This window comes from Carettochelys insculpta, chromosome 4, assembly GCF_033958435.1.
Source record: "Carettochelys insculpta isolate YL-2023 chromosome 4, ASM3395843v1, whole genome shotgun sequence".
Taxonomy (NCBI): domain Eukaryota; kingdom Metazoa; phylum Chordata; order Testudines; family Carettochelyidae; genus Carettochelys; species Carettochelys insculpta.
The window spans coordinates 47,263,336-47,290,870 of NC_134140.1; the positions used below are offsets into that span (position 1 = coordinate 47,263,336).

At 40.5% G+C, this 27,535-nt stretch overlaps 1 protein-coding gene across 1 annotated transcript in view; it reads right to left on the reverse strand.

Moving 5' to 3' along the window:
• The window catches only part of GABRA2 (gamma-aminobutyric acid type A receptor subunit alpha2), a 73,537-nt gene that overhangs the window by 28,670 nt on the left and 17,332 nt on the right, over positions 1-27,535 (reverse strand). Inside the window, exon 4 of the mRNA XM_074991800.1 lies at positions 15,930-15,997. Coding sequence (XP_074847901.1) covers positions 15,930-15,997 — 68 coding nt within the window. The remainder of the gene's footprint in view (positions 1-15,929; positions 15,998-27,535) is intronic.

Genomic DNA, 27,535 nt, shown 5'->3' on the forward strand with positions numbered 1-27,535 from the left:
GTACTTTATTTTAAAAAAAAAAAAAAAAAAAAAAAAAGAAAAAAGGTTGAAAAACACTGTCCCAGGGCAGAGGAAGTGGCTATAAACACAACATTTCCCGCTTTCAGAGCTTACAATAGCCCCGCTCTCCACAGCATTAGAGGGAGTGACTGAGCTGAGAGCAACCAATGAGAGAAACTCTCAACCAGGTATTTGTAATGCACCACAACTATTGCAAATGTTGGGTTTGCAGACTAACAACAAGTGGACTAGTAAGTGTATTAAAATTGCACACAACCTGAAAAATAAAAAGGAAACAACATGACAACTTCAAGGTCAATTTGACTTTGAGGTTACTAAAATAATTTATAATGACTAGCAACCATATCACTGCATTCATGCAGATGGGCGGGAGGAGGGGAGGCAGATGAGACACAGGTAATTATCACAGAATCCAAAATAATGGTTTACTCTTCATTGATGAGTTCTATTTCCTCTGATGCAATCTTCTGTTTGTAACCAAAAAAAGCAGTCTTAAATCCACAAGTTACTTCAATCTTTCCATTGAAACCCGTGAAAATTGTGTCAAATCATACTGCCATATTTTCTCCCTTAATATGAATACCCTATTTAACTTTATTTTACTGGCCAATATATTTATCCTCCTACAGTTGCTACATATTTCAGAGTTTGCTGTTAAGTACATTTACATGTGTTGCTATGGTACTATCTCAGACTTTTTGCTGAACAGTAAACCAATCCCAGTTATGTTGGGACTTCTTTTAAAATACACCATTTAAACATTAATTAATGAGTGCCTCCCCATGAAATTAAGATGGGCCATAGTTTCCTATGATATTATTATGCTTTAGGTGGCAAACACCTGGCCTCTGTTGCAGTGAGGAAAGGACACACATTTTCTCCTTTCTTTAGGTACTCCTTTATTACAGGCAACAGCCGTAATCTGGAATGATTTTAGTTGGTCTGGTCAACTATGTATCATGGGTGTGGCCAAGTTTCCCATGATCCCATAAAGTTTGTTTACAGCCACCACCCCCAGCTCTCAGTGTTCTGTGCTGTTGTTTAGCTCTAACTTACCCCAAATGTCTTCTAAGAGCTCAGTAAGCAGTAGAACTTTGGTAATGCTGCTAGACAACATTGACATCCCATGGTACCGTAAATTCTCTCATTCAGCACTGGTCAGGTTCCGAGGGTGCCAAACTAGACAGGTTCAACCTGTACCCGCTTTTCTTCAAGGTAGGCCAGGATGAATTGGCCTATGCGCCTGGCTGCTAAATTTCTTGTGGCTTAAGATCCTATTGAGAAATCCCAGGTTGCTTAATCTCTCAATTATCAAAAATCTGAAAGTCAGAGAGGCTCCGGAGCAGCAATTATTCAATAATGAGAGGAATATCTGAAATCTGGCTCGACATACCAGGAAATTCAGAAATGACAATTGTCCAAAAAGCATCAACATGATTTTGCCCAACTCCAAACCGAGAAGTTGTACTAAGAATTCAAGAGAAGAAATCACTGCCATGAATTGGAAAATTAATCTTTTAACCATACGGACATGATATAAGGCTGAGATTTTCAAAGGAGCCTAAAGAAGCTGTACTTCAATATCAGGGTTGCCAACCACTGAAAATGATTTTTATGAACAGTATAGCAAAAAATTACAGACAGCAAACATTTTTATGGCCACATTCTTACATAATTTAAAGATGGCTCAAAAAGGACAAAAATGAACACTATTCCGTTCCTATGCACATCCCTGTGGGATCTCGCTTCTGGAAGATTGACTTCCAGGAGCAAAGCTGCCACGTGGACAACACTCCTTCGGAAGAATACAGGATTCCTTCCGAAGGAAATCCCCCTTCTGCATGACCCTTCTTCCGCAAACCTCAAAGACACCACATTTGGGAAATCTGGGCTCTCAGATACCAGTGTGTGGTAATTGATGGCAAACACTTCCTAATGCAGACTACTGCTTTGTATAAATGCAGAGATGGACTCTAGGGGGAAAATAATGAACCATAAACAGATACATTGAATTTGTATTGTGAATTTTACAGGTATTCTCACTGGCTACATCTACACAGCACCCCAAATTCAAAATAAGATACACAATTTGCATTATGTAAATTGCATACCTTATCTTGAGTTTATTTCTAAATAGGCTATTTCAGCATGTGGTGCTGTCTAAATAATGTTGAAATAATGTTCTATTTTGAGGCATGCCATAGTCCTTCTGCAATGAGGAGTACAGAGATACTAAAATGGCACGTTATGTTGAAAAATATTTTGTAATAATGGGCATGTTTCAGAAACATGGAATAGCTATTTTGGGATACCTAAGAATCCCGAAATAGCTCTACCATGACATCAAGAAAGATGCATTGTCCACACACTCAGTAATAGTCAAAATATTATCCAGCACAGTACCTCCATTAAACCAGAAGAACATACTTTCAGTATTACAGAGAGCTTGAGGCTGATTTCTGGCCTAATAAATACTCCCTTGTTGATGTGTATTTGAGATGAGGCTCTGTGAGCTGATTTCCAATACTATTCATTTACACAGGTTCCGTTAGCTATCAAATTTATATGCTGCCTGCCAATTGCTGTAATATTGTATATTAGAATTGTGGGGCCTGTTTTTTCAGCAACTGGACACCGGGCAAAATCATGATAGGGATTTCATTCTTTCACTATTAAAAAGTTGTACATGATGCCTGCATGAATGAAGGCATTAGAATGTAAATCAGTATCTCTGGAGCAAAACTTCAAATAGACTCAAATCTCCCTTTACTTGACAATCTTCTTCTTTATTATTATGAAGGCTAGCCTTGGACAGACAGTATTTGGGGATGGGTGGAGGAAGAAATTACCTCCCTCATCATTCCACAGCTGACAGACTGTGGCAGCCTTTGCATCTGGAGAAGAGATGGAAACATTCCAAATACTTCAAACAATGTGAGTCTGCATCACCATTCAGCACTGACACTGACCAGGTTGAACATTTATTAATCACACCCTGCAACCGAGCATTTTTGCTTCAGTGAGTAGATCAAGCCACAATTCCTCATTTACTGGCTTGTTCAGATTTTTCCAAGTTGGTCTTTTATATTCAGATTGGCCTTTTACTATATAATGTTAATTATCTCAAATAATACACAAACAATCAGTGTAAACTGATTGAAAATAAAAGTAAGAGGGGAGAATGGAGAAGTTAAAGTATCTTTTTAAGGACAATCAAAAATGTGTGCAGAGAAAGTTCCTCATCCCCCGCCCCATTAATTTATATATGTGGGTAATAAACTGATGAGAACAAAAACAGAGGTTTACAAAACCCCTTTTTGAAAAAGAGGTCTCACTTGTGAGCTGCATCCATGTAGGCAGATGATGGCAGAACCGAACAATGGATATTTATTTACAGACTAATGTCAGTTGTTTTGTTTTGTTATTTAAAGCACCAGTGCTCCTGGTGCCAAATCTTAATTTTTCTTAAGAAAATTCAGCATTCAGCCTCCGAAATTAGTGCTGCTTCTGTTTAGTTTCAAAGCTATTAATAATGTACTCTGCAGCTAAGTGTCAAACATTTCTGTGAAACCCAAAAAAACAGTTTTAGGCAAGACCCATTAAAAAAAAAAAAGGCAAGCAATTATTCAAAGCAGACTCATCTGTGCTGTATCTGAGCCTTTGGGATACATCTGCTTCCTTGTCACAAAGTGATACTTGCCTGAGCAATGAGCACTCAGAAAAAGTAGTGAAATCCTGCAACTTATTTTACTGGTGAATAATTCATCAGTGCTGCCTTTGAATAAATGTTTAACATTCGGGCCCAGCTTCCAAACTCAAGCTGAAGGAAGTTCTGCAGTAGCAGTAATAAGCCAACTTTTGTTTGTTTATCATTTAATTCTCCATTGGAAGACGTTACTCAAAGTGCAGAGGACCAGTGCAAGACCCTGTGCACTGCCAATGTCACACACAGGAATATGCATAGAATTGCAGCAAGATGGTTACCTGTACTCTCGCCATGTTGTAAGAAGAGTCCATTCTCCTATCACAGTGGTTCTTCACACCTGAGCATGCTAGGTTGCAGTGGGAATACTTCTGCTAATCCAAAGGCTACCAACGTTTTGTACAACTTGAGCAGTAGGAGTAGAATAGTAGCCAAAATAGGGGACACAACACTGAAGAGCAGACATGGCCTGGGGGTCGATTTCTCCACCTGTAACTCCTTTGCCCTATGCCACTTGAACACCATGTACTTTATGTGCCTTATCATTAGCTATTAGCCTGACAGCATGTCCAGATTCCATTAAAGATAAAAAAGTCAACTTCTCTTTCCCCCAAACCTCTCAAACTTCTGGTTTTTACAAGTCAAAGACCATGGAGGACAAGTAGCTGGAGGTGGTCAGGTGTTCTCATTCAGCCTCAATGGGATTTGAGGCTACCCTACCAATTGTGATACTGTAAATATCGTAATACTCTTTCCCGATACTTTTTCTCATAAACAGGGAGCATTGCACTAAATGTTCTATGAACCTGGAAAAAAGTCAGGGGAAGTTGCTGAGTACATTTGTGATACTAGAATTGTACTACTAGGGAGACCAAAGTCTGCTCTATAGCCTTACCTAAGACTTGGCAGTTGGCTTGTAGCTCATGTGGTAGTGGTTCATGGCTAGGGCCACAAAGGTCCCAGATTCAATCTTGACTGTCAATGACCCAGATCCATCAGCTTTACAGTAGGTTCCAAGAAAGACCTCAGTCATGGCTAAACATTTGGCCAGAAACTCTTTGTCTTCATCAGACCCACAGAGAACTCACATCTAATCCCATCGATCAAAGAACGCAGGAGACCTCTGTGTAATTCCTAACCTCAGTCAACATAGTACACTAGCTTTGATCCCTATGCCTGCTCTCTACAACCCAACTGAGGGAGCTACAGCTGGTCTAACCTGAATTATGTCTCACATACGTTTCCATAAGAGAATGTCATGCAGGGTGGCTATACTGACCTTTGTTTTTCTTCCCCAAGTTTATCCCCATATTCATTGATTCCCATCCTTGGGGCATCCTCTCCGGGGGGACCTACATGATCTCCTGTGTGTTACAGGAAGGTAATGTGATCTGCGACCATGTCCGCATTTGCTATGTTTGCCTCCCTTTAGACTTCCAACGTTTTGCTCCCCTCTGTGAGTTGGAAGACAGGAGAACACAGAGCCATTGCTTTCTTACCTAAGATGAACCTAACAATTTCCTGCTGTACAAATTTTAGCAATTACTAAAAACAAACACACCATCCCAGATTCTAGAGGAAAGAACCATGCTTAGTAATGAAGTAAAAAGAGACAACAAACTCACTTCAGTTTCATAAAGGGTAAGATTCACCCCACCCGAAAGGCCAGCACAAGGACTCTATTCTGAGGCCCAAATGAGTGGGTGCAACAGGTTTTGAGCTAGACCACAGCACCATGTACCTGTATTGAAAAATTTACTTTTTGTTCTTCTATGGAATTTTTTTTGTTTTGTTTTGTTTTTTTGTTAAAACTCCTCTGCAATAAATGTAGAGTTTTCAGTGAAATATAAATCTAAATACTTTGGCTAGAAATTTCTTGGGTTTGGGGTATTTTTGATAAAACGCCTAAATTTCAAAAAAATCGTTTTTTAAAAAGGAGAAAAGGGACAAGGGAACACAGAAACAAAAGGAGGGGATTTTCAAGCAGACCTTCTGACCGGGGTAAATCCCATTCAAAATAATCAGTGAGTTTCAGAGAATTTGCATTCAGCTTTTTAAATAAAGTAATTTCTGCTATGTTAGAAGTATAAAAAGAGAGTAATATCAGTCTATTGAATTATAGCAAAATCTCCCCACATTTTACATTTGAAAGATCCATTCCACTGTAAGCCTTAATTTTTCCAGCCAGCTGTACAGTGCCAGGGTCTTGCACAAAGCCTCTGGATCCTTGAAGTCCCATCTGGGCCTCAAAAAAGAGTCCTTTTGCACGCTCTTAATGCAAAGTTAAGGTTAAAAACTAAAATACAAAAAAATGTCAGGAAGTTGATTTCTTATAATATTCAGACCAAGCGTAACCCAATTTTTGCACACTCTTATCCAGATTTTGCACCCTCACAGCAAGTAACAGCTCACTCTGTGCATAGTCCCACTGAAGACTAAAATCCCAAAAGAGGAAACTCCAGGACTATGATTACACTAGTGCCATCTGTTGACAGAAGTGTCTGTCAGAAGAGTCTTCCTGTCAAAACTTCTATTGACAGATCATGTCCACACAAGAAAGCGGATCAAAAGTCTGGGTGCTCTCTGTCAACAGAGAGCAGCCAGACCATCTGGCCAGTCTCTCAACAGAAGGGCCAACTGGAAGCTCAGCAAACAGGGCTGCCGGCTGAACCGGAAGCCCAATCTGTCAACAGAGGGCCCCCAGAGAATCCACATGGCTTTTTTGTCAACAAAATGTGTCGATAGCAGCGTTATACCTCACAGCGGAGAGGCAGAACACTGTTGGCAAAATTGCTGAGTTTTGTTTACAAATCGCATCATGTGTGGATGCTCCCCAAGTTTTGTTGACAAAACTCACTAACGTAGCCATAGCCCATGAGAAGAATTTGTCTATAATTTCCTCATAGTGGCACTCCTCTACAAGATTTAGGAACTGGCTACATTTTGTGCTCCAAATAAGGTCTATTGCTCAGAAGGTAAATAAATAAATATATACATAAATAAATAATATTTCCCATTTAAAATTTACAGGCTCTTTTCTTGAGGAGATCAACTTTTTTTGGCTTCTTGTGGAGTTCTAGATGGCTGAATGAGAGGGAGGCTTTCTTGCAACTAATCCTGAGAAAAAGACATAAAAACCACTGATGATAACAGGGAAAATATATAACAAAAAAGGAGATAATTGGGGATAGAGAAAGAGCCAACTTTAAATGCCTAAATTCACAAATCCACTTCAGAGTTTGTCATCATCAGCCATATTCCACCCAAAGTTTAATTGCTTTCTACCTCAGAATTTTAAATATATTTAAAATACATGGAAATACACATCTCATAGAGCTGGAAGGAACCTCAGGAAGTCATTGAGTCCAGTTCCAGGACCAAGCACCATCCCCTCCCCCCTTTTTTTTTTCCCCCAGATACCTAAATGGCCCCCTCAAGGATTGAAGGCACAACCCTGGGTATAGCAGGCCAATACTCAAACCACTGAGCTATCCCCGCCCAATCAAAGGTTAAAGGTTTTTTAAACTTAATTATAGATGCTGTAATTAACTGCTTTAATTATCGTTTACTCCTATAACTTTCCTTGGACAATTACGTAATTAACAATTTGGAGATTCTGCTTTGTTTTTCAGTTGCTCTGTTTTTGTTTTGTATTTGTTTTTAAAGTTTCAGCTTTTTCCTCTCCAGCTAATGTCACAATAAATTTACATCATGACCTGGTTGGAAGCCTTGGGGCTTTACATCAAAATACTGAATATATATATATGTTTCACAGAATGAACAATGCAACAGCTGAAGCTCTAAAGATACAATCTGCTTTATTCTGCATTTTGGCTTCTCTTGATTAGTCCCCATTACTTGGCATAATGAAGCTGAAAAAGAACTTCAGCATATTACCTTTTCCTTCCCTCTAACACTCAACTGCATGGATTTCAGATTATACAAAAAATGTACAACACTTCTCCCACAACTGGTCTGGCATTGGTGCATCAGTGGAAAAAAAATACTAAAAATTGTCACTATACACAAGATAGAAGTGGTTTCTAACATAGTAACTTTAATAGTCTCAGAGGGGTAGCCTTGTTAGTCTGTAGCTTCACAAATAACAAGTACTTTGGTAACACCTTAAAGACAAAAGGCATTTATTTGGTAATGAGCTTTTGTGGGTAAGACCCACTTCTTTGGATTATTGGAGAAGACAACTAGAATCCAGGGTTGATATCACAGAGAGGAAGAAAGGAGAAAAAAGGGGTTTGCCTGTCACTAGTAGGACCAGCAGATGAAGCAAATTAAGTTAAGTGGGATATGTGTTGTTCCTGCAGATATCAAAGGCTTGGAAATTGCCTTTGTAATGCACATGGTAATGGAGACCTCCATCAAGGCCTAATTTAAATGTGTTGAATTTGCAAATTAATTCCAATTCAGAGGTCTCCTTCTGTAATGTTGTTTTAAAATCTTTTCTGCAAGAATAGCTACTTTCAAATCTATTACTGAATGTCCAAGGAGGTTGAAGTGTTCCTCTATAGATTTGTGTATTTTCCAGTTCCTAGTGTCATTCATCCTTTAATGCAGAGACTGCATGGTTTGTCCAATGTACATGGCAGAGGGGCATTGCTGGCACATGATGGCATGTATCCCCTTATTGGATGAGCAGGTGTACAAGCTGCTGATGGACCTAACCACATCAGCCTCACCAATGAGTGGGTTGCTAGAATACACATGTGGACAGAGTTGGCAATGGGGTTGGTTGCAAGGATATGTTCCTGAGTTAGTGTTTCTTTGGTATGGTGTGCAGCTGCTGGTGAGTATTTTCTTGAGGTTGGGTGACTGTAGGAGAGGATAGGCCTGTCACTCAAGAGCCGTGTCTACACGTGCACGCTACTTCAAAGTAGCGGCACCAACTTCGACGTTAGGCAGCGAGACGTCGAAGTCGCTAACCTCATGAGGGGATCGGAATAGCGCCCTACTTCGACGTTCAACGTCGAAGTAGGGACCGTGTAGACGATCCGCGTCCCGCAACGTCGAAATTGCTGGGTCCTCCATGGCAGCCATCAGCTGGGGGGTTGAGAGATGCTCTCTCTCCAGCCCCTGCGGGGCTCTATGGTCACCGTGGGCAGCAGCCCTTAGCCCAGGGCTTCTGGCTGCTTCTGCGGCAGCTGGGGATCTATGCTGCAGGCACAGGGTCTGCAACCAGTTGTCAGCTCTGTGTATCTTGTGTTGTTTAGTGCAACTGTGTCTGGGAGGGGCCCTTTAAGGGAGCGGCTTGCTGTTGAGTCTGCCCTGTGACCCTGTCTGCAGCTGTGCCTGGCACCCTTATTTCGATGTGTGCTACTTTGGCATGTAGACGTACCCTCGCAGTGCCTATTTCGATGTGGTGCCGCGCAACGTCGAAGTTGAACATCGACGTTGCCAGCCCTGGAGGACGTGTAGACGTTATTCATCGAAATAAGCTATTTCGATGTTGGCTTCACGTGTAGACGTAGCCAAGGCCTGCTAGAGTGAAGGGTCATGTTCCAGTATAGGTTGTTAATAATACACTGGATGGATGTAAGTTGAGAGCTACAGGTGATGACAAGTGGTATTCAGTTATTTATAATAACTTTAAGTAATAATAGGCTTTCTTTACCTTCATCTAAGCTAGATGAAAAGGTGCATATATTATTATTGGTAAAAAGCATCTAAGTCTTGAATTCAAATGCACATGCAGGATTTTCAACGAAGCTGAGAAGAGCACATGAAAAGAAAATTTCAAAGGAAATGTAGTTTAATGGAAACTTGCACTTATTCACTAAATGGTGTCATATGAGATGCAGCTGTTAAGCTCTTTTTTAAAAAAAATCAGGACTAATAGGTATTTTGACAATGAATGCACAAATTCTTCTAATCATATATCTGCATTCAAAGGGGTAACTGTTTTTTAATGTTAGTTATCCAACTTACTTTTGCTAGTCTTAAATCTACTTAAAAGCATAGTACTGTTACTAAAAATAAAGAGGAGCTATATTACAAAAAAAAAGAATTTACTTTTTTTTCCCCCCACAAGAAAAAAATTTCAAGTAGTAATGGGATTGCTTAACCATGGTATTATTCTAGTGACAAGCAAGTGTAACTATCAGAATTGATGGGGTCACACCAGTGTAAGTTGACTTTTGCATTGTCTGTTATCCATAATCACTTTGGCCGTGTCTACAGTATTCCAAAACTTCAAAATAGCCATATAAATGGCTATTTCAAAGTTTAGTAATGGAGAGCTGAAATACATATTCAGCACATTAGAATGCCGGTGGCCGCAGCACTTTGAAATTGCCGTGGCTCGCCGCCACGTGGCTTGTCCAGACAGGGGTCCTTTTTGAAAGGACCCCAGCAACTGTGAAATCCCCTTATTCTGCTGATAGGAATAAGGGGATTTCAAAGTTGCCAGGGTCCTTTCAAAAAGAACCCCCATCTGGACGAACCGTGCAGCAGCAAGCCACAGCAATTTCGAAGTGCCGTGGCAGCTGGCATTCTAATGAGGTGCTGAATAAGTATTTCAGCTCTCCATTAGTAAACTTTGAAATGGCCATTTGCATGGCCATTTTGAAGAAGTTTTGGGATAGTATAGACATAGCCTTTGTGTGATAGCAAAATGAAAGATGAAAACCTACTTATTTTCCTGAAGTAACATAAGATACTTTACATACAGAAGTGTCTTTAGATCACAGCTGAAAGATGCTTTGCATTAGTTCTCAGTCTAGAAGTACAAACTTTAAGTATTATAGAAGAGGAAGTCATTCATTTCACTCTCCCATAATCATGAGCTGTACAAGGGGTTGAGGCCTAGCTCACAAAATTCATCCAGTTTATCTCAGAATTAAGGCAGGTATTTATTTTGGTTTGGTTTAATCAGTTGGCTATTAAATCTACAAAACAATGATCATGTGAAAAAGTGACAATGAAAAGTGGGCTAAATGGAGAAAGCATACAAGACTTAGGTATTAAAGCTTACCCAGATAGTCTAACAATAACATAACAAAGATTGAGATATAGCCCATACATATTTGAATAATCCTGATATTCTTTGTGCCCCTGCCCCCAACCGGCTTATATCATAATAGACAAGTGCAATAGATAAAGGTAAGGAAGGGACTGCTGGACAAGAGTGACCATGAATTCAGTTTCCAAGTTCTGTACTGGGTACATAAATGAATTACACTGATGGTTTCAGGATTCTCTCAGCCACTCTGTTGTTGTCAAGTTTCCAAGAGGAACATTTCAAATAATTAAAGGGAAAAAGTCAACTCACAAAATCAGTGGCATCTCTGATGCCTCCACAGAACATAATGGAAACAACTAAAGCTATTTTGCAATGGGAAAAAAAATGTAGTGTTGTGATTGATCGGAGGGCTACTCCCTTTTTTAAACATCCCAGCCATTCAGCAAACTAAATTACCTGTGAAGAGTTAAACTCAGAAAGAGTGAGTCCCTGAAAATCTCCAGAAAGTCTTGGCAGGAAGCCAGGTGAGCCAATGGGAAGAGAGAATGAGATCTGCATTGGAAGCAGCAATTAGCCTTGCAGTCTGGTGGAAAGGTACTAGAATGAAAAGAGCTAGAAACCAGGTATGGAATTTTTCAGCAATATCTATACCTAGAAAGTCCTGAATACTGGAACAACTGACATGTGAGTAGAAAGGGGCTGTTTAGTCAGACACAATCAGGTCTTTTTTTTTTCTTAATTTTGGATTTGGTTTGCAGGACTTCTCTGGCTGATTTATGAATCCTTGTGTGCACTGTAACTTAAACTAAATCCCTGTGGCTGAAAGGTTGGTGCTTAAGAAACTGAAGATGTTTTAAAACTCTCTCTGGAGGGAGGGCTAAGAACTTGGAGTTACCCCATTGGGAGACATCCCAAATGTGTCCTCCTGGGTTTTCAAAGGGGGTTTTGCAATTGGGTGGTGGCAGCATATCACCAGGATCAGGGAATCTGTGATCTTGGGGAGATTTTTTAAAAACAAGCCTTTAGTGGCAGGGTATGTAAAACTTCTTTCAGGCCCCCACCTTCTGCACTCAATGTGCCAGAGTAGGTAACAGCCTTAACAAGTGGAAAAAGAAAAACAAAAATCACATATGAGTCCTGGCAAGTTTTAATTAAATCCTGGATTTACAAAGGTAGCTGCAGAATTTTTTAAGAACGTTCTTTTGTTATGTCTGAGTTTCATAATTGGAAGAGAGAAATAAGTGTCTGCATCCCTTCATGGAGGCCAGCGAACATGAAGTCACAAAGGTTTCTTCGTCCAAATGATAGCAGAAAGGGAAGCTGTGACCTACCATTATAAAAAAACATGAGCTCACATGATGTGGACTTTGTGATCCACCACGATAAACACCAGTGCTAATGACATTCCCTTCTACTAACACATCATAAATAGTTTTGAACATTGAAGTAAACAGTCACCTTAATGCACAAATTTATGCAATAGCTCTTTCGAAACTGAGTGTGTGCAGCAATTCTGAAGCCAAGAATTGGGACATAAGGTAACTGACAGTTTATGGGCAGGAGATAAGAGTCCCCCAAACCTGCCAAATTAAATAAATCTTGATGAGGGCTGAAGCAATGCCTTCTTTCAGGGTTCAGCACAACTCATCAGCCCAAACAGGATTTTTTTAAAAAAAAACTGTTCCAATGTTAAACCATTTTGTCAGATGGACTGAAATCAAATTTTGAAAGCTTCACAGAATAAATTATTATTAATAGTGAGAATCCACCACACCCAACAGCATTGCTGCCACACCTTTACTGTGGACCTCACGCCACATGGATCAATCTTCCATCCCCAGATCCCACTAGAAAAGATTGCAGAAATTTAATGTAAGCAGAGCCTGCAGTCTCTGTTTTATAACTTGCTACCCACCTTCAGCTAGGTGGTAACAGGGGGAGAAGAGGGCAGGGAAAACCTTTAAAAGGTGTCCTAGAAGCAGTACTAGCTATGGGAAATCCTAGAAATGAAACTGCGCTGGCTGAGAACCTGACTTCATGGTACTCAGTGATAAAAATCCTACCCTCCTGAAGATCCCTGGGATTCAGCTGGTCTGGGAGCAGAACCACTGCTATTCCATTGGCAAACTAAGGTCAGGGAGGAGAGGAGGGCAATCAAATCCTTCCTCCCACTGAAACAATTTAGAGACATTTCTGAAAGGGAACTCTCAGTTTTCAGGGAAACTGTACCCATATCATCTTCTGTAGTCAATCACAGGCACCCACTTAAGACTTTCAGCTCTTCAGCCACCACCTACCTCTCTTGGACAAAGATCTGCATCTCACTCCCTCTTAATCAGGGATCTTAAAGCTGCCCACCGCCCTGGCTTATACAGCAATATCACCCCACAAACCAAACACCCAAAAAAGCCAGCACTTGCAATTCACATTTTCTTGGAGGTGGCTGACCATTGCAATGTCCACAGATTCAAGTTACCACATATCTTCTAAGCAAAAGCATTTATTCTTAAGGCAAAGAGCAGTACAGAGAAGCATGTTAAAACAAAAAAGAACATACAAGCATGCTTCAAAGATTTCCAGAGGTCATCAGCACCTACAACTTAAGATTCTAATAGATTTAGCCCTTCGAAAACCACAACTGGGTTCTGATTATATATTCATCCATCTTAGATTTAGAACTAGAACAAAGTCTGGCATATCAGTCATTTATATAGCTTGGTTCTTTGATCCTGGCCTTCAAAAAACAGGTAATCAATAGCCCTTTTCTCAAGGCATAGAGTTTAGGAGGCATTTTTGCTTAACAGGAGATGTGGAGACAATAAGAGTTTAGAGGAGTTCCTGGGTAATCCTAGAGAGTGGCTAGTGCAAATTCCACAAGTCCATACTTATGTGCTTGAAGGATGGTTTATGACACGCAAATATTACTTTTATGTTTGACGGATTATGTGATTAACTGGAAAAATCAATAATTATTTTAAACTCAGATTTCTAGCTAGCAGGCATTACAAAGTAGTTTTATAAAAAAGTCAATGTTAGTTAATTCTGAATCTTTGGTGACATAGACAAGTAAAAGTGGTTTACATGTTCACTACCACTATTAGTTTTAGATTAGCTTGCAGATACATAAAAAACTGTCATTTCAATTTACTGTATTTCATTTCCACAAGCATCCCCCTGGAAAATGAATTTATAGGACTGATATTATCTGACGTGCTTCTCCATTGTCCCACCACTTGTAGGGTTCATCTACACCTCCACAAAATCAAATTCTTCAACTCAAATGTGACAGAATTTTGGAGAGGAAGAATGATCACATGGTTCTCAGCCAGGACTTTGGAGACTTGGATTTAAGTCCCTACTTAGCCCCAGAAACAGATGCCTAGAGAACCTTTTCAGACAGAACTTGTGTTGTGTAAGTGTAGGTACGTACATGTTTAGGTGGAAGTTTCAGGCAAGATCCACAATATTTTTTTTAAGTGGGATTTAGGTGCCTAAATCCCTTTAAGGATCCAGATCAGTCTCTCTGTGCCTCAATTTCTCAGCTGTAAAATGGGGATAACAGCACTTCCCTAGCTTAAAGAGGTGCTGTGAAGACAGATTATGGAGGTGGCTCAGGTATTATGATAATGGGAATGGAAAACAGATAAGTACCTGAGACACGCATTTTTCACCTAGTGTGTTCTGGCATATACGACTGTGAAAATCAAATCTATAATGTTAGCTAATAAATAACAAATGATGTTAGAAGTTTCTTGTCATATCGTTAGGGAGAAAATTATCCTGCTACTCTAAAAAATCAAGGCCACCTATAATTCAGCTCCATAAAAAAGCCCCCATTTTATTAGCTTTTTAATTGAAATACCTAATGAAATCCAGTATATACTATCAGTGCTGACCATTAAATATTTATTCAAAATTGTGCTATTTATTTTCAAAATTGAACCTATTTCAAAAATCCCCCCAAACCTCAAACCCATTCTTCAAGTTCCTTGTATCTTGCACAGCCCTACCACCAATTATAGAGTGATCCCTGACATATCGTGATGATCCAGAAACAGAGAAAGCCCAGAACAGGGAGCCAGTTGAGAAACCTCACCACAGAAAAACAGAAGAGGGCAGACACAGTGGCACCAGCTCAGGGCACCAGTGTCTGGTGATGGCAAATTGGCATAATTAAGAAACAAAAAAGAAGTGGGAGAGGTGTGTGCTGAAAGCATTTTATACTCCGGCCAATACCACAGCTTGAACTAACAACATAGGCCGATATTATTAGCTTCTTTCATTTAATTGGCACTGGTCCTGATCCTGATGGTCCTTCCTGGCACAAGTAGCTGCACTGTCTTTCAGAAGACTACCTAAGAATAATTTACTGAAGTGTTTGCTGGATTGGAGCTGGTGTTCAAAACTCCCTGTCAGAAAGTTAAAAATACAAAAGTCCCCTGCCTTCCACAAATTTCTTTCAGAGCTTTTAATTGGGCGGGACAAAGTTTGAGGCCCATGCAGAATAAAAACACAGCCCACTCTCCCCCTCATTGTCCCAAGCCATCCATCCAAAAATCCTTGAAAGCTCCTGAAGTTGTCCAGTGATTGGGGAATCTCTGCTCTTTACCATGAGTGGATATAAACCCTATGCTTCTCTACAAAGAGTGTATATACACAACCATTCAACAAAAGATTTATAACTACTTGGGAACTAGTATCAGAGAGGTAGCCGTGTTAGTCTGTAGCTTCGAGAACAACAAGAAGTCTTGTGGCACCTTACAGACTAACAGATATTTTGGAGCATAAGCTCCTACTGGGACCCCACTCTTTAAATACCCCTCTGAAATGCGCCCCCATGCATCTGATGAAGTGGGTCTTTGCCCATGAAACCTTATGCTCCAAAATATTGGTTAGTCTAGAAGGTGCCACAAGACTTCTTGTTGTACTTGGGGACTGTTACTGATATACTTCCCCTGCCCCAAGCCTCGCCCGACACCTTAACAGTCAATCTGCATGAAATCCACCCAAGTGCAGAGGACCAGAAAAAAGCCTACGGCCACCAAGTCACCCCACCCGCCCTTTGATGCTTACACAATCTTAGATTGCCATAATTCTACTGATTTCAATGAACGTACTCCTAATTTGCTCCAGTGTAAATGGGAGCAGAATGTACACATTTAAGGTTAACAGTATGTCTCCTCAGCATTTCTGTGCTATGTGAGCAAAATATTGGTTCAATCAGGAACTCACCATGTCTGTGTCTGAAACAGGTCCAAAGCTGGTTACGTAGATGTTAGTGAAGACTTCTGTTATGCTGTCTGACAAAAGAAGAGAGAAACAAACCCATTTTTAGCACATACATTTCCTGTATTCTGCACACAAAGTGATGTGAAACATTCTGAACCAGATTCTGCTCTTAGTCATACTGTTGAAATGAGTTACCCCACTGATTTTATTAGAATAATTCTGTTGTTATGCTGGTGTTACTAGAAGAAAACTTGCCTCCCGCACCCCTCTGAGGGATTCACTTACAGCAAATACAAACATCATTCCCATTTTCACAGCCAGCAAAAATAGTTACAGTGCCAGGTATTTAATAAGGTGCCACATTGCTAAACATAAAGCACCTTTGTTTCAGAGCTATTATTCCTACTGTTGCAGATCATGGCTAATAACAGCTTTCTAATTCAAGGTGTTTCCCACCCCCCGCCCCCTCAGATTCAACAACTTTTTCAGAACCAAAGAATATGTTTTCAATACGATAATTAATGGTGTTAAAAATGAGGTGCAAAATATCCTATATTTTAATTGTTTGTAAGTGACAGATGTTTAAATATAATAATCCCTTCCCTGTATTCACCATTCTGCTGAACTGTTGTTGTAGCACTGTAAGAACTGGAAAGAATGTCCTCCTAATGATTACAGTTGGACAGCCATAATATCAGCAAATTAAATATTGTGCTGTAAGAAAAAATAATTGCCAAATTTTCTATCTTCAATTTTTAGTGAGGTACAAAACTAATGATACGCACAAATGGGAATGGGCCATACCAACAGAAAATTTCCCACAGCAGTTTCTACCTACCATTTAAGTCTCGGGCACTTAAATACTAATTATTCTGCCTTACAAAAAATTTGTAGCTGGGAAAGAAAATAAAAAGGTACCTAAGAACAGCTAAGTGCAATTTGACAAAAAAAGAACCTTGTTCTTTTCTGAAAAGAACACTGCACCTCTTAACTGCTCTTTGCTATATCTTTACCGTCATATTTGACACAAAAACAGGCATTTCATGCTTTTTATGCTCCATTAAAACCTATTCTAAAAACAATCTTTTGACCAAGATGCTGTGTGATGGGACTTAATTTTTTGTTTCTTTGTGAAAACTACAACGTGGGCCTAACATTGGAAGATGAAAAGTAAGACTGGCATAGATTAATTTCTTATATAATCAATGTCTTCTTTAAAAGGAGCAGTGCACTAGACTGTGCTAGTGTGCATGTACCCCACTGCTCTGTGCTGAATGAAATGTGACGTGTTCGATTGTTTATGTTGACTTTGTACACTAACACTCAGTTTTATTTTTATTAACAGAGAAGGCAAGGGTGTGGTAGTAGTTAGAGACTGTTGGGGTTTGGAAATGGTGTACAGACGCACCCCCACAGGAAGGACTTCTGGAGCACACAGCAAACGCACCCCTGCCTTGTCGCTTATGATGAAACATGCACTCCCCTTTACAGCTGACCCACTGTGCCCAGTGGGTCCTAAAAGGAACTGCTGAAGGAGAGCCGGGACCTTGTAATTGTGCCTTGCTGCTAAACGGGGGATGTGAAGTTCAAGAATAATGGCAAAAAAAGTGCCTTGGTGCTGGCATACTTTAAAGGGCCACACAGACTAATCATGAGGGCCTGTACTTTTGAAACAGGGCAGCCTAAATTCTGTCCTAACCGGTACCACAAAGTTCCAAGTTGTCATGCTGAGTAGCAAAAGTTCCTACGTAGCTACATGTTGTTACAATATAGTATTCCCTATATTCTTACCTCTTGACAAAGCTTTTACTCTGGGGTTACCTGCAATTTATCTGCCTTTTGCGAAAAGAAAAAAAAAAGATTCTTCCTCGGTGTGTCAGTGCAGACACAGAACAGAGACTGACCCTGGCACAAAGAGCTTGCAATCCCTATATAAGACAGGGACAACATAATACACTGGGTGCATTAATGTTCTCAGTATTTGGACAGGAATAAGCCTGCCTTTCACTGTAATAACCTGTGGAAACCTCAATTATGGTTCACAAATACAGAGACTGAATCTTGCCTATGAGAAAAATCTCCAAATGAAGTTAATTCTCTCCAAATGGGCACCTGTTTCTACAGGCTGTGAGGAAATGAAAGGTGACAAAAACAAATCTCTTTTCAGGACACAAAGCAATGCTGGAGAGTTTAAGTGTGAAAATTGGCTTGCTCTATTCCAAAAACTCACAAACGTAATTATAATCCTATCTAAAAAAGGTGTTAACGCATCATTGACAATCAAGCTTCCAAAAAGCAGGAAGACAGATCTATTCTGGTATAATATGTAGTAACAGCACTGCAGGCAAAGGAGTCACTGAGGAGTTACTCCAATGCAACCGATTTTAATCTGATCCAAAAAAGTAGACCTATAATAGAAAACCCAACACTATCCTTTTGTATTTTACAATATATCTTTACACGGTTATGTATCACTTGAAAAATAAAATATATAATGAAAACTAGAATTTTATTATCAGTTTTGCAGACAGTAAATTATAATGTACACAGTCTTCAAACTTGGCTTCAGGTTTGCATCTCAATGTGAGCAAATCAATCCCAAATCCTAAGAACATAAAACACACTGGTAGGGTTAAACTATGGTCCCCCTGTTGAAAAACAGAAAGTGAACACACAGTGTTGAGGGAAATCATAGAGGCAACAGACAGAGAATGGCTGAAAAGTTGTCATAACTATCTGGGGATAACTCTAGCTGGCCCTAAGGTACCTCCTGTGGAGTCCCTGTCCTAGAAGAAGGCCAAGGATGTAACGAGGGGAAAAAAAAAAGAAAAAGAAAAAGACAAGCACCACAGTGATTCTCAGATGCTAGAACTTTATGTCAGCCATTGCAGTTCAGAGCAGCACCTAGGCTGATCTAAACTGTACCACAACCAAATTTGCAAATGTCGATTGTGTGCGCACAATAAGTCAAAGGTCACAGAGGGAGTCCGAATCAGAGTTTGGATTAGTCCCCTGCTTAGTCAGCTTGAACAAGCTCTCTCTCATGCACCTCAGCTGGCTCTCCTTGTGGTCTCAATTCATGTGGTATGCTGGTAAACAGAAGAGCTGATTCTGCTGAAGGTAGCTGGCAGGAAATATTCAGTGGCCTTAGCGCCATCCAAGGCAGCCTGAATAGAACTGGCCTCCTCAGCCATGAAGCTAATCTGGGATCTCCTTCCCCCACCCCACCAACTAAAGAACTGATGCCATGGTTTAAACAGATCCGAAAGCTAACCTCAGACTGTCGTTTAGGAAAATATATTGCTTTAACACAGCTTAATACCCAGAATATTCTTAATAAGCAGGGTGTCTAAAATATGTAAATACACAATTCTAATGCACGACATGCAACAATGTCTCTATCTTATAAAAATTATTTTGTACATGCAATAAATAGGACCCTGGAGAATGCTGCAATGTTGTAATTTGATTAAAGAGCTGTTATGGCATAAAAAGTGAAAATGAAGCACTCTTTTTCATTTTATGTTGACATAATAAAAAAAGAGGGTCAAGTTTCAAGTGCTGTGGGAGCCTTTAGACAGGATTTCCAAGACTGGGTGGAAAAGCTGTCACAACCCTGATGTTATCTTAATTATTTTTTATTAAAATATATTTAACTAGAATTGACATTGTTCTGACATGGTAATACGGTCTCCACAGACAAGCTTGGCAGTTTTGCCCAAAGACACTGAAACTGTGATTCATAATACAATCCAGGAGCTGCACAAGTGAAAGAGACAGAGTTTTAATCCATTAAATGGTATTCCAACTCAACATTCTTTCCTTAGCTGACAAGCTTATTAACACAGCTGAAAGTGCCAGCTGAAGACAATTTAGGGCTGGGGGTTAGATAATTGGGAACTCCAGGAGTGGAGGAAGGAAAAGGAATGTAAATATTTCAGTCTATAGTTTGCTTCAGTGGTTTAAGGACTGCTGTACCTGTCAATTATTCAAGCTTTTCTACATTTATCCACTGTCATCTGTTACAATAGAACACTTTAGAACCACATATGGGTACTCAAGTAAAGATGTACATAGGGACTTCAGCTGGTAAACTAAGCTGGGTTTTGGGAGAAGAGGGAACAGATTAATTTCCCCCATTTCTGACTGAAAAGATTTCTTAATGTACATAGCACCTCTGCATATTCTGTCTGCTTGACTAGACTCCACTTAAGCACACCTTTCCACCCCATTTATAGCAATGCTTATTAAAAGGCTATTTCAATGTTATTGCCAGTTCTAGAAAGTAGCCACATAATAAAGCTACCTGGTAGCCATATAATTGCCTCAGCTGCCATCGTGGTAAAGCAACTACCATGCATGATTCCGATCTCTCAACAAAGTAAATCAGAAGATACTTTTACTGAACTAAGTGAACTTACACTGGTGGAAAACTGGCAAAAGTACGAGGAAAATCAATATCATTGGGGTTTTTTTTTGTATAAAAGAAGAAAGGGTCTCATTCACTTTCCCTTGAATTCAGCAGCAAAATGCACATTGACTTTAACCGTAATAAGGTTGCAAGAAAAAAATGTGACAAAGCTGTTCTTTATACCGCCGAAGTGTAAGCACATCAAATCATTGAATCAAAAGGATGACACTGAAGAAAGTGATAGCTTTTATAATTTCATAGCCTATCAGTGAATGGGAACACTATATTACAATGCTAGCTTTATGTAAAAGTACAAAGAAACTAGGTTAGGTATTTGAATAAATGATGATATGTGTTACCAATGGGATAAAGACAGAGGTCTCTATGACCTCCGTAACCTGGTCACAAGTAACCAGCAAAGATGGTGATTCCAGAAGACGAGCCACTGATACGTATGTGTGTGTACATGCACAAAAACACACACAAATGAGAAGAACAGGAAGATGAGAAAAGACTGTTAAAATGGCATATGCGGAAATACTCCTAGATCATGCATTGCCAATAACGTGGACCAGAAAAATATTGGATCCCACAAAACCAATGAATCTGCATAGTATTATTATCTATTTGTATAGAGTCGCACCTACAGTTTCACACAGATTCCAGAAGGGATCATTGTGATAACCTAGTTGAATCAGACCTCCTATAGAATACAGGCCACAGAACTTCTCTTAAATATTTCCTAAAATGTAATTTTGAGAAAAGTATCTAGTCTCGATTTAAAAGTTGACAGAGACAGTAAATTCACCGTGACTCACAGTAAATTGCTACAATGGTTAACTATCCTCCCTACTGAACATGTAGGCATTATTTCCTGTCTGAATTTGTCTAGATTCAACTTCCAGCCATTGGTTTGTGTTATACCCTTGTCTGCTAGTCTTAAGAGCCCTTTAGTAAATATTTGTTCCCTTTGTAGGTACTTAAAATGTGATCTAGTCACCCCCTAAACTTGTCCTGATCCACGTCTACCTCCCATTGAGTGTTCCCTCAGGGAATTCCAAACAACCTTCCCCCATTAAGGAGCAGGGAAGAGACATGCTGGCACAGCACCATGAAGTCATTTTGTAAAACTGGCTCCCCTTTCTGTGGTACTGAAATAAGATAGTTCTTCAAGGGCTTCTGTGTCAAAATATCAATGGAAAGCTTCAGCTCACATCTCAAGGCAACTCACCCAGTTTATAGGCAGTCTTGTGCCACTGCTAACTGGGCTGTAGACCTATATTGACGCATCCAGGGGCACACTATTAACAAAAGACGTGGGAAAAAATCCACAATCACATAAGACATACTCAGTCAAGTTCAACTGCAAAGACCAGTAAAACAACTCTCTGAGTTATAATTTAATTAGCCAGAACCTCAATAGTGGTAAATCAGTCGAACTCCATTGTTTTCAAAATCAAGCTACACCAACTAACATCATTGATGATTATCGAGGATGTGAGTGACGTAAGAATAAATTTGAATATTGATTAGGCTAAGTCAGTCACACCAGAGCAATGGACTGGACTAAAACTGAGTCCTTACCAATGCTCCCAGGATTTTACCCCGCGACCCTGCTCGCCATCTACGGTGGGTCTAATCACAATGGGGTTTCAGGGTGTGTGAACTGCGCTGCTGCGGTGTGTTTACCCAAGGAAGAAATACGGACAAGGTGTTAGATTCAAACAGGGAGAAAGGGTTTATTTAACAAAGTAAAAGTGTGGATTATGGTAAGCTAGGTGACACAAAATGTATGGACCCTTGTTTTTCTGAAATAAGCACAGGATTTAAATACTAATTGGCTTATAGCCTTAAACAATAGGTAACTGCTATAACAGCACTGCTATCTAACCCCTTAGCTACTTACTGCGCTTCCGGGACGGGCCGTGCAGCCTTTGATGCGTGCTGTAAAATGGAAAGGATAACTTTAGAGCTGAATATTGTATTTATTTATTCCTGGATCTTCCTGAGGTTCACCAGGTTGCTCAACCCTTGGCCGACTACCGCGGGGAGCAGATCTTACTTAGAATAAGAATTTGCCTGCGCTAAGCTATGTCAGTTCTCTAGTTAAGTGGGTTGCCCTGCTGGCCAAGCAGGGGAGAGCCCAGTATATGCGGGGTTTCCTTCTGAGAGGTTATCCCCTTAGTTAAATGGTGGGGTTTTCCTAGTTAAAGGTTATCCCCTCAAAAAGGTACTGCCTATTTCGACCACCTTGCTATGGTAGCCCTTTATTGCAGAACCTTGATTACCCTTAAAGGGTTACTAAGAACACCAGGGTTTTCCCTTTATAGGGTTATCCCTGACCACTCTACCCTCCTAAATAGGGGGGAGCTTATAGCTCTGGATTATAATTATAAAGCAGTTTGCCTAACTATTCTTCTGTGTGCATGTAATAGTTTTAGGCTAGACCAATAGCATTGGCCTCCTGTGCCTTTACAAAGAGACAAGGGGTACAAAATACAAGACGCAGATCATGGACTTGGGGAAGTCCCAATCCACTCTCTGTTACAAAACTATATAAAGACATTAACTGCTCACCTAATTACTTATATTGACTTTAAACCCAGACCACAAATACCTTCTTATTCCTGCTCTGTAATCCAGGCGCTGGGCCTGTAGTTCTCTTCGAGCTAGGAAGTTATGACCCTCACGGCGCGCTTGTACGGCAGCCGCGTCAGGTCAGATAGTAAAGGAGGAAGAAAAAGAGAGCCAGGAGGAAAAACCGGCTTGGTTAACAAAAACCTCCTGTGTTTTTTAGGAACGACCGTGATATTTCAGACACCGGCCTGAGCTAGGGTCGGTGACTGGAAGGGCAGGGTCGCTGCTGCGGTTTCCCCGTGCAGGGCACCGTTGTTTAGGCGGTGCAGTCTGCCAGGCAAACCCTCCGGATAAAAGAACCGGAGCCTTACTAGTGATTTTTTGCTCTTTGTAGACTGGAGCTCTTCTGGTTTTCTGGCTGGAACTCTTCTGTTCTTCGTCGGCCCATGGCGGCTAGCGAGCAATGACTGACACGCAGGTCAGCTTCGGCTCTTCCGCCAGCGATGTTCGGCTACAGGCTCAGTCCAGCTCTTAGCTCAGTCCTTCTCTGTAGTCTTCTTTCTTCTTTGTCTGCTCTCCTCCGAGGTCTGGTCCGGAATGCCCCAAGCAGGGCTGCTCTCCTGAATATATGCAGCCTGGGTGGACCTGTTTGACAACTTCTGCCTGCTAGGTCCTCCTCAGTGCCACAATGTATCAAAGGGGCATTTGACTACTACATATGTATAAGGATTCTAAATTGACCAATCAGTTTGAAACATTTCAAACCATAACTTCATACATATTCATAGCCCGCCGAATATTAATTGCAACTGTCATTTTCCAGCGGCCATTTTGTGTATCTAAACACCATTTTGACAGTAAATATATTTTACAATTTATCTAATTTTGATGTGGTTTGTGAGGGAAATATGTCACCACTGCTGGTAAAGCAGATTATAAATTTTAAATGCTTAGCTTAAGGGCTGTTTGGTCAGGATGCAGGGCAACCACACAGACACCACGGCTCATGGACAGGGACATATAAATCACCTCAGAAGAGGATTTTTCTACAATGATCTGCCCTATTTGTTTATCAACTCATCCTTGACAGAGGATTTTGATTGAAAAATAGTTAGAAACTCTACTCTGAGAATGGACAGATTTTTTCTAACATAGTGGGAAAAGATATATGATATTTTGCGGTGCATCTATTGTATTGCAAACCCCCAATTACCAGTAGATTCAACACTTGAATGAGTGAGAATTTTTGTCTAAAAGGAAATATATTATAAAATAGCTTTGCAAAAAATGTCCTTAACTATTAACATCCTTTTTAATGTGTCATAAAAACCAAATCCAGGAGCCATTTTGGGGATATATTTTCAGCTGAGATGAGATCAGGTCTTCATTTTTATAAATTGAAAGCATTAACAAAATCTGTAAATGAAAAATTAATTTTAGACCGAAATGTGGATATCTGAATCTCAGACTAACTGATTTATACGTTCAATCAAATTGTTAACACCCATCTTTGCCCATTTCAAAATTATGGAGGCAAATTTAAAGGCTAATGCTTGCATCTGCAAAAGGAATTCTACAGTAAAAATGTGCTATTTTTGCCTATCTGAGTCTACTCCTAGATTTGCACAGGTTAGATAACACTGGTGTTCTATTGTTAAGCACAGTGCTTGTTCAATCTTGTTACTCTGACTCTTCCAGAAGTCAGGATTGGCTTTTGTGAAGAGGTACATTGGTGGAGCTTAGGAAACCTATTGTGGCAATTTAGCTTAACAAAGAGAAGATTAAAGGGTGGCTTGACTATGGTATGTAAATATGTACATGGAAAATAAATATTTGATAATGGGTTCTATTTCTACCCGTTTGTGAGATTGAAAAGCATAAATTGTTATCAGTGAGACTAATTAACCATTGGAACAGTTTCTTAAGGGTCAGGGAGAATTCACCATCACTGGCTATTTTGAAGTCAAGATTTTTTGTTGTATATATTTTTGTTTGTGTCTAAAAGATCTTCTCTAGGAATTTTAGGGTGAGTTCTAGGGCCTGTGTTATACAGAAGGTCAGATGAAATTATTACAATAGCAACTTCTGGCCTTGAAATATACAGACTGATGAACCTATAACAAACATTTACATATATTGAACCACTTTGCGGAAACATTATCACAGGAGATAAGGGTGCTGGTCATTGTGGAAGGAGATGGGGAAGTGATAGATGTTGTATATCTTGACTTTAGAAGGCTTTCTATACTGTCTTACGATCTTCTCATAAACATAGGGACATACAACTACGATCAGCCTTTTATATTGACTGGATTGGACTCCCTTGCTCAGATCCAGATGTGCTGAGTCTCATCTAGCCACATAGACCAGCTACTCTGAGGCACTTCCTTGTCCTTCAGGTCATAAGGAAAATAGGGAAATAAAACCTAGATGGCACTAATGAAAGGTGGGGGTGTGACTGGCTGGAAAACAATTCCCATAGAATAATCATCAGGTGATTCATAGTCAAGGTAGAAGGGCATATTGAGTGGGCCCCTGCAGAGATCAGTTCTGGGTCTGTACAATATCTTTGTTAGTGTTTTAGAAAATGGCATTAAGAAGGGTGGGCAATTTTTAAGGAAGGGGGCGGGACAGTCCAAGATGTTGGAAAGTGATTAAAGGGCCAAACTTTACTAGGAAGGAGGTGTGGCATTTGGACAGAGGTTGGGTGCAGAAAAGGAAATCAGGGACAGTAGTGAGGTGCAGCAGAACATATGGAGTCTGAGAGGGAGTTCAGATGAAGGAGTGACCTGGGGCAGGAGATGGGAGTGCAAGGTCTGGGAGGATGTATGGTACAGGAGAGAATTCTGGCCTGCAGGAGGGGTGAAGGAGGGAGTACAAAGTTTGAGAAGGAGTTGTGAACTGGGGCAGAGAGGGCGCAGAGGGTTTGGGTGGTGACTTAGGGCAGGGAGTTGAAGTGTGTGGGGAGATGGGTGCCACAGGCAGGGTCTGGCCAGGAGGTGCTTATCTATGAATCTCGTAGCCAGCAGACCAGCAGAACCCTCAGGCAGGCTCCTTGCCTTACATAGCTCCAGATCTCAGAGCTGCCAACCATTCCATGTGCTTCTCTGTGCTGTGGGAGGAAGGGGGCAGCGTCAATGCACTGTTCCTATCCCAGTCTCTCAGCTTCCATTAGCCAGACCCAGCCAATGGGAGCTGAAAGTTTGGGCTGGGGACCCAGAAAGAGAGCAAAGCTTCCCCTCCCACATCCATGCAGACAGGCAGATGGAGCAGCATTCCATTCTGAGCCCTGAGGCTGCTCCCTACCTGAGGGTTCTGGCAGGGTGGTCATGGGCTGGATTAAAAGGCTTGGCAGGCATATCTTGCCCACCCAATATAGAGAACACATTTCAAAAATTTGTGAATGATACCAAGTGAGACAGGTCGCAAATGCTTTAGAGGATGGGATTACAATTTCAAATGATCCGGACACCTGGAGAAATGGTCTGACACCAAAAGGATGAAATTCAATAAGAACAAATGTAAAGTACTCCACTTCGGAAGGAACAATCACTTGTACACATCTAAAATGGGAAATGACTGCCTAGGAAGGAGTACTGCAGGAAGATAGCTAGAGGTCCCAGTGAACTACACTCTAAATATGAGTCAATTATGTGACACTGTTGAAAGAAAAAGTGAGCATGATTCTGGGATGTATTAAACAAGAGTGATACAAGCAAGACATGAGAAGTAGTTTTTCGACTGTACTTTGCGCTGATTAGGCCTCAACTGGAGTATTGTGTCCTGTTCTGGATGACACATTTCAGCAAAGATATGGACAAATTGGAGAGGTTCCAGAAAAAAGCAACAAAAATTATAAAAGATCTAGAAAATATGACCTATCAGGGAAGCTTGAAAGAAATGGACTTGTTTAGTGTGGAAAGAGAAGACAGAGAGGACGTAACAGCTTTCAAGAACCTAAAAGATTGTTACACGCAAGAGGGAGAAACATTATTCTCCTTAATTTCTGATGAAAGGACAAGACGCAATGGGCTTAAATCGCAGCAAGGAAGGTTTAGACTGGACATTCAGAAAGACTTCCTGTCAGGGTGGTTAACCACTGAAATAAATAGTCTTGGGGTCCTCTGCAATCGTCTTCATTAGAGATTTTAAGAGCAGGTTGGACAAACACCTGCCAGGGATGGTCTAGATCGGGATTAGCAACCCCTGCCCCGGTACCAAGAGTGACACGCGAGCTGATTTTCATTAGCACGTGAAGTGGGAACTCAGCCCTCTCCTCCCCCATGCAGCTTGCTCAAAGCCATGCTGCCTGTGGATTAACAAACGACCAGCTAATGCTACTAACCACCACCTAAACGGTAAAGCTCTGCATCTTTATTTATTAACAAAGCAGTTGTAAGTACAACTAATAGTGACTTTAAAAAGTATCACCAGCACTTGGACCATACATAGAGGTCAGAAGGTCAAATTTCAGCACTCCGCCTTGGAAAGGTCTAGACCTTTGACCTCTGGTCTAGATGGTGTCTGGTGTTGCAACGAGTGCCAGGACTGGACTTGATTACCTCTTTAGTATACTAAAAGTGGATGGAACCTCCGATTCTATGACCTGAAGATAAAACTA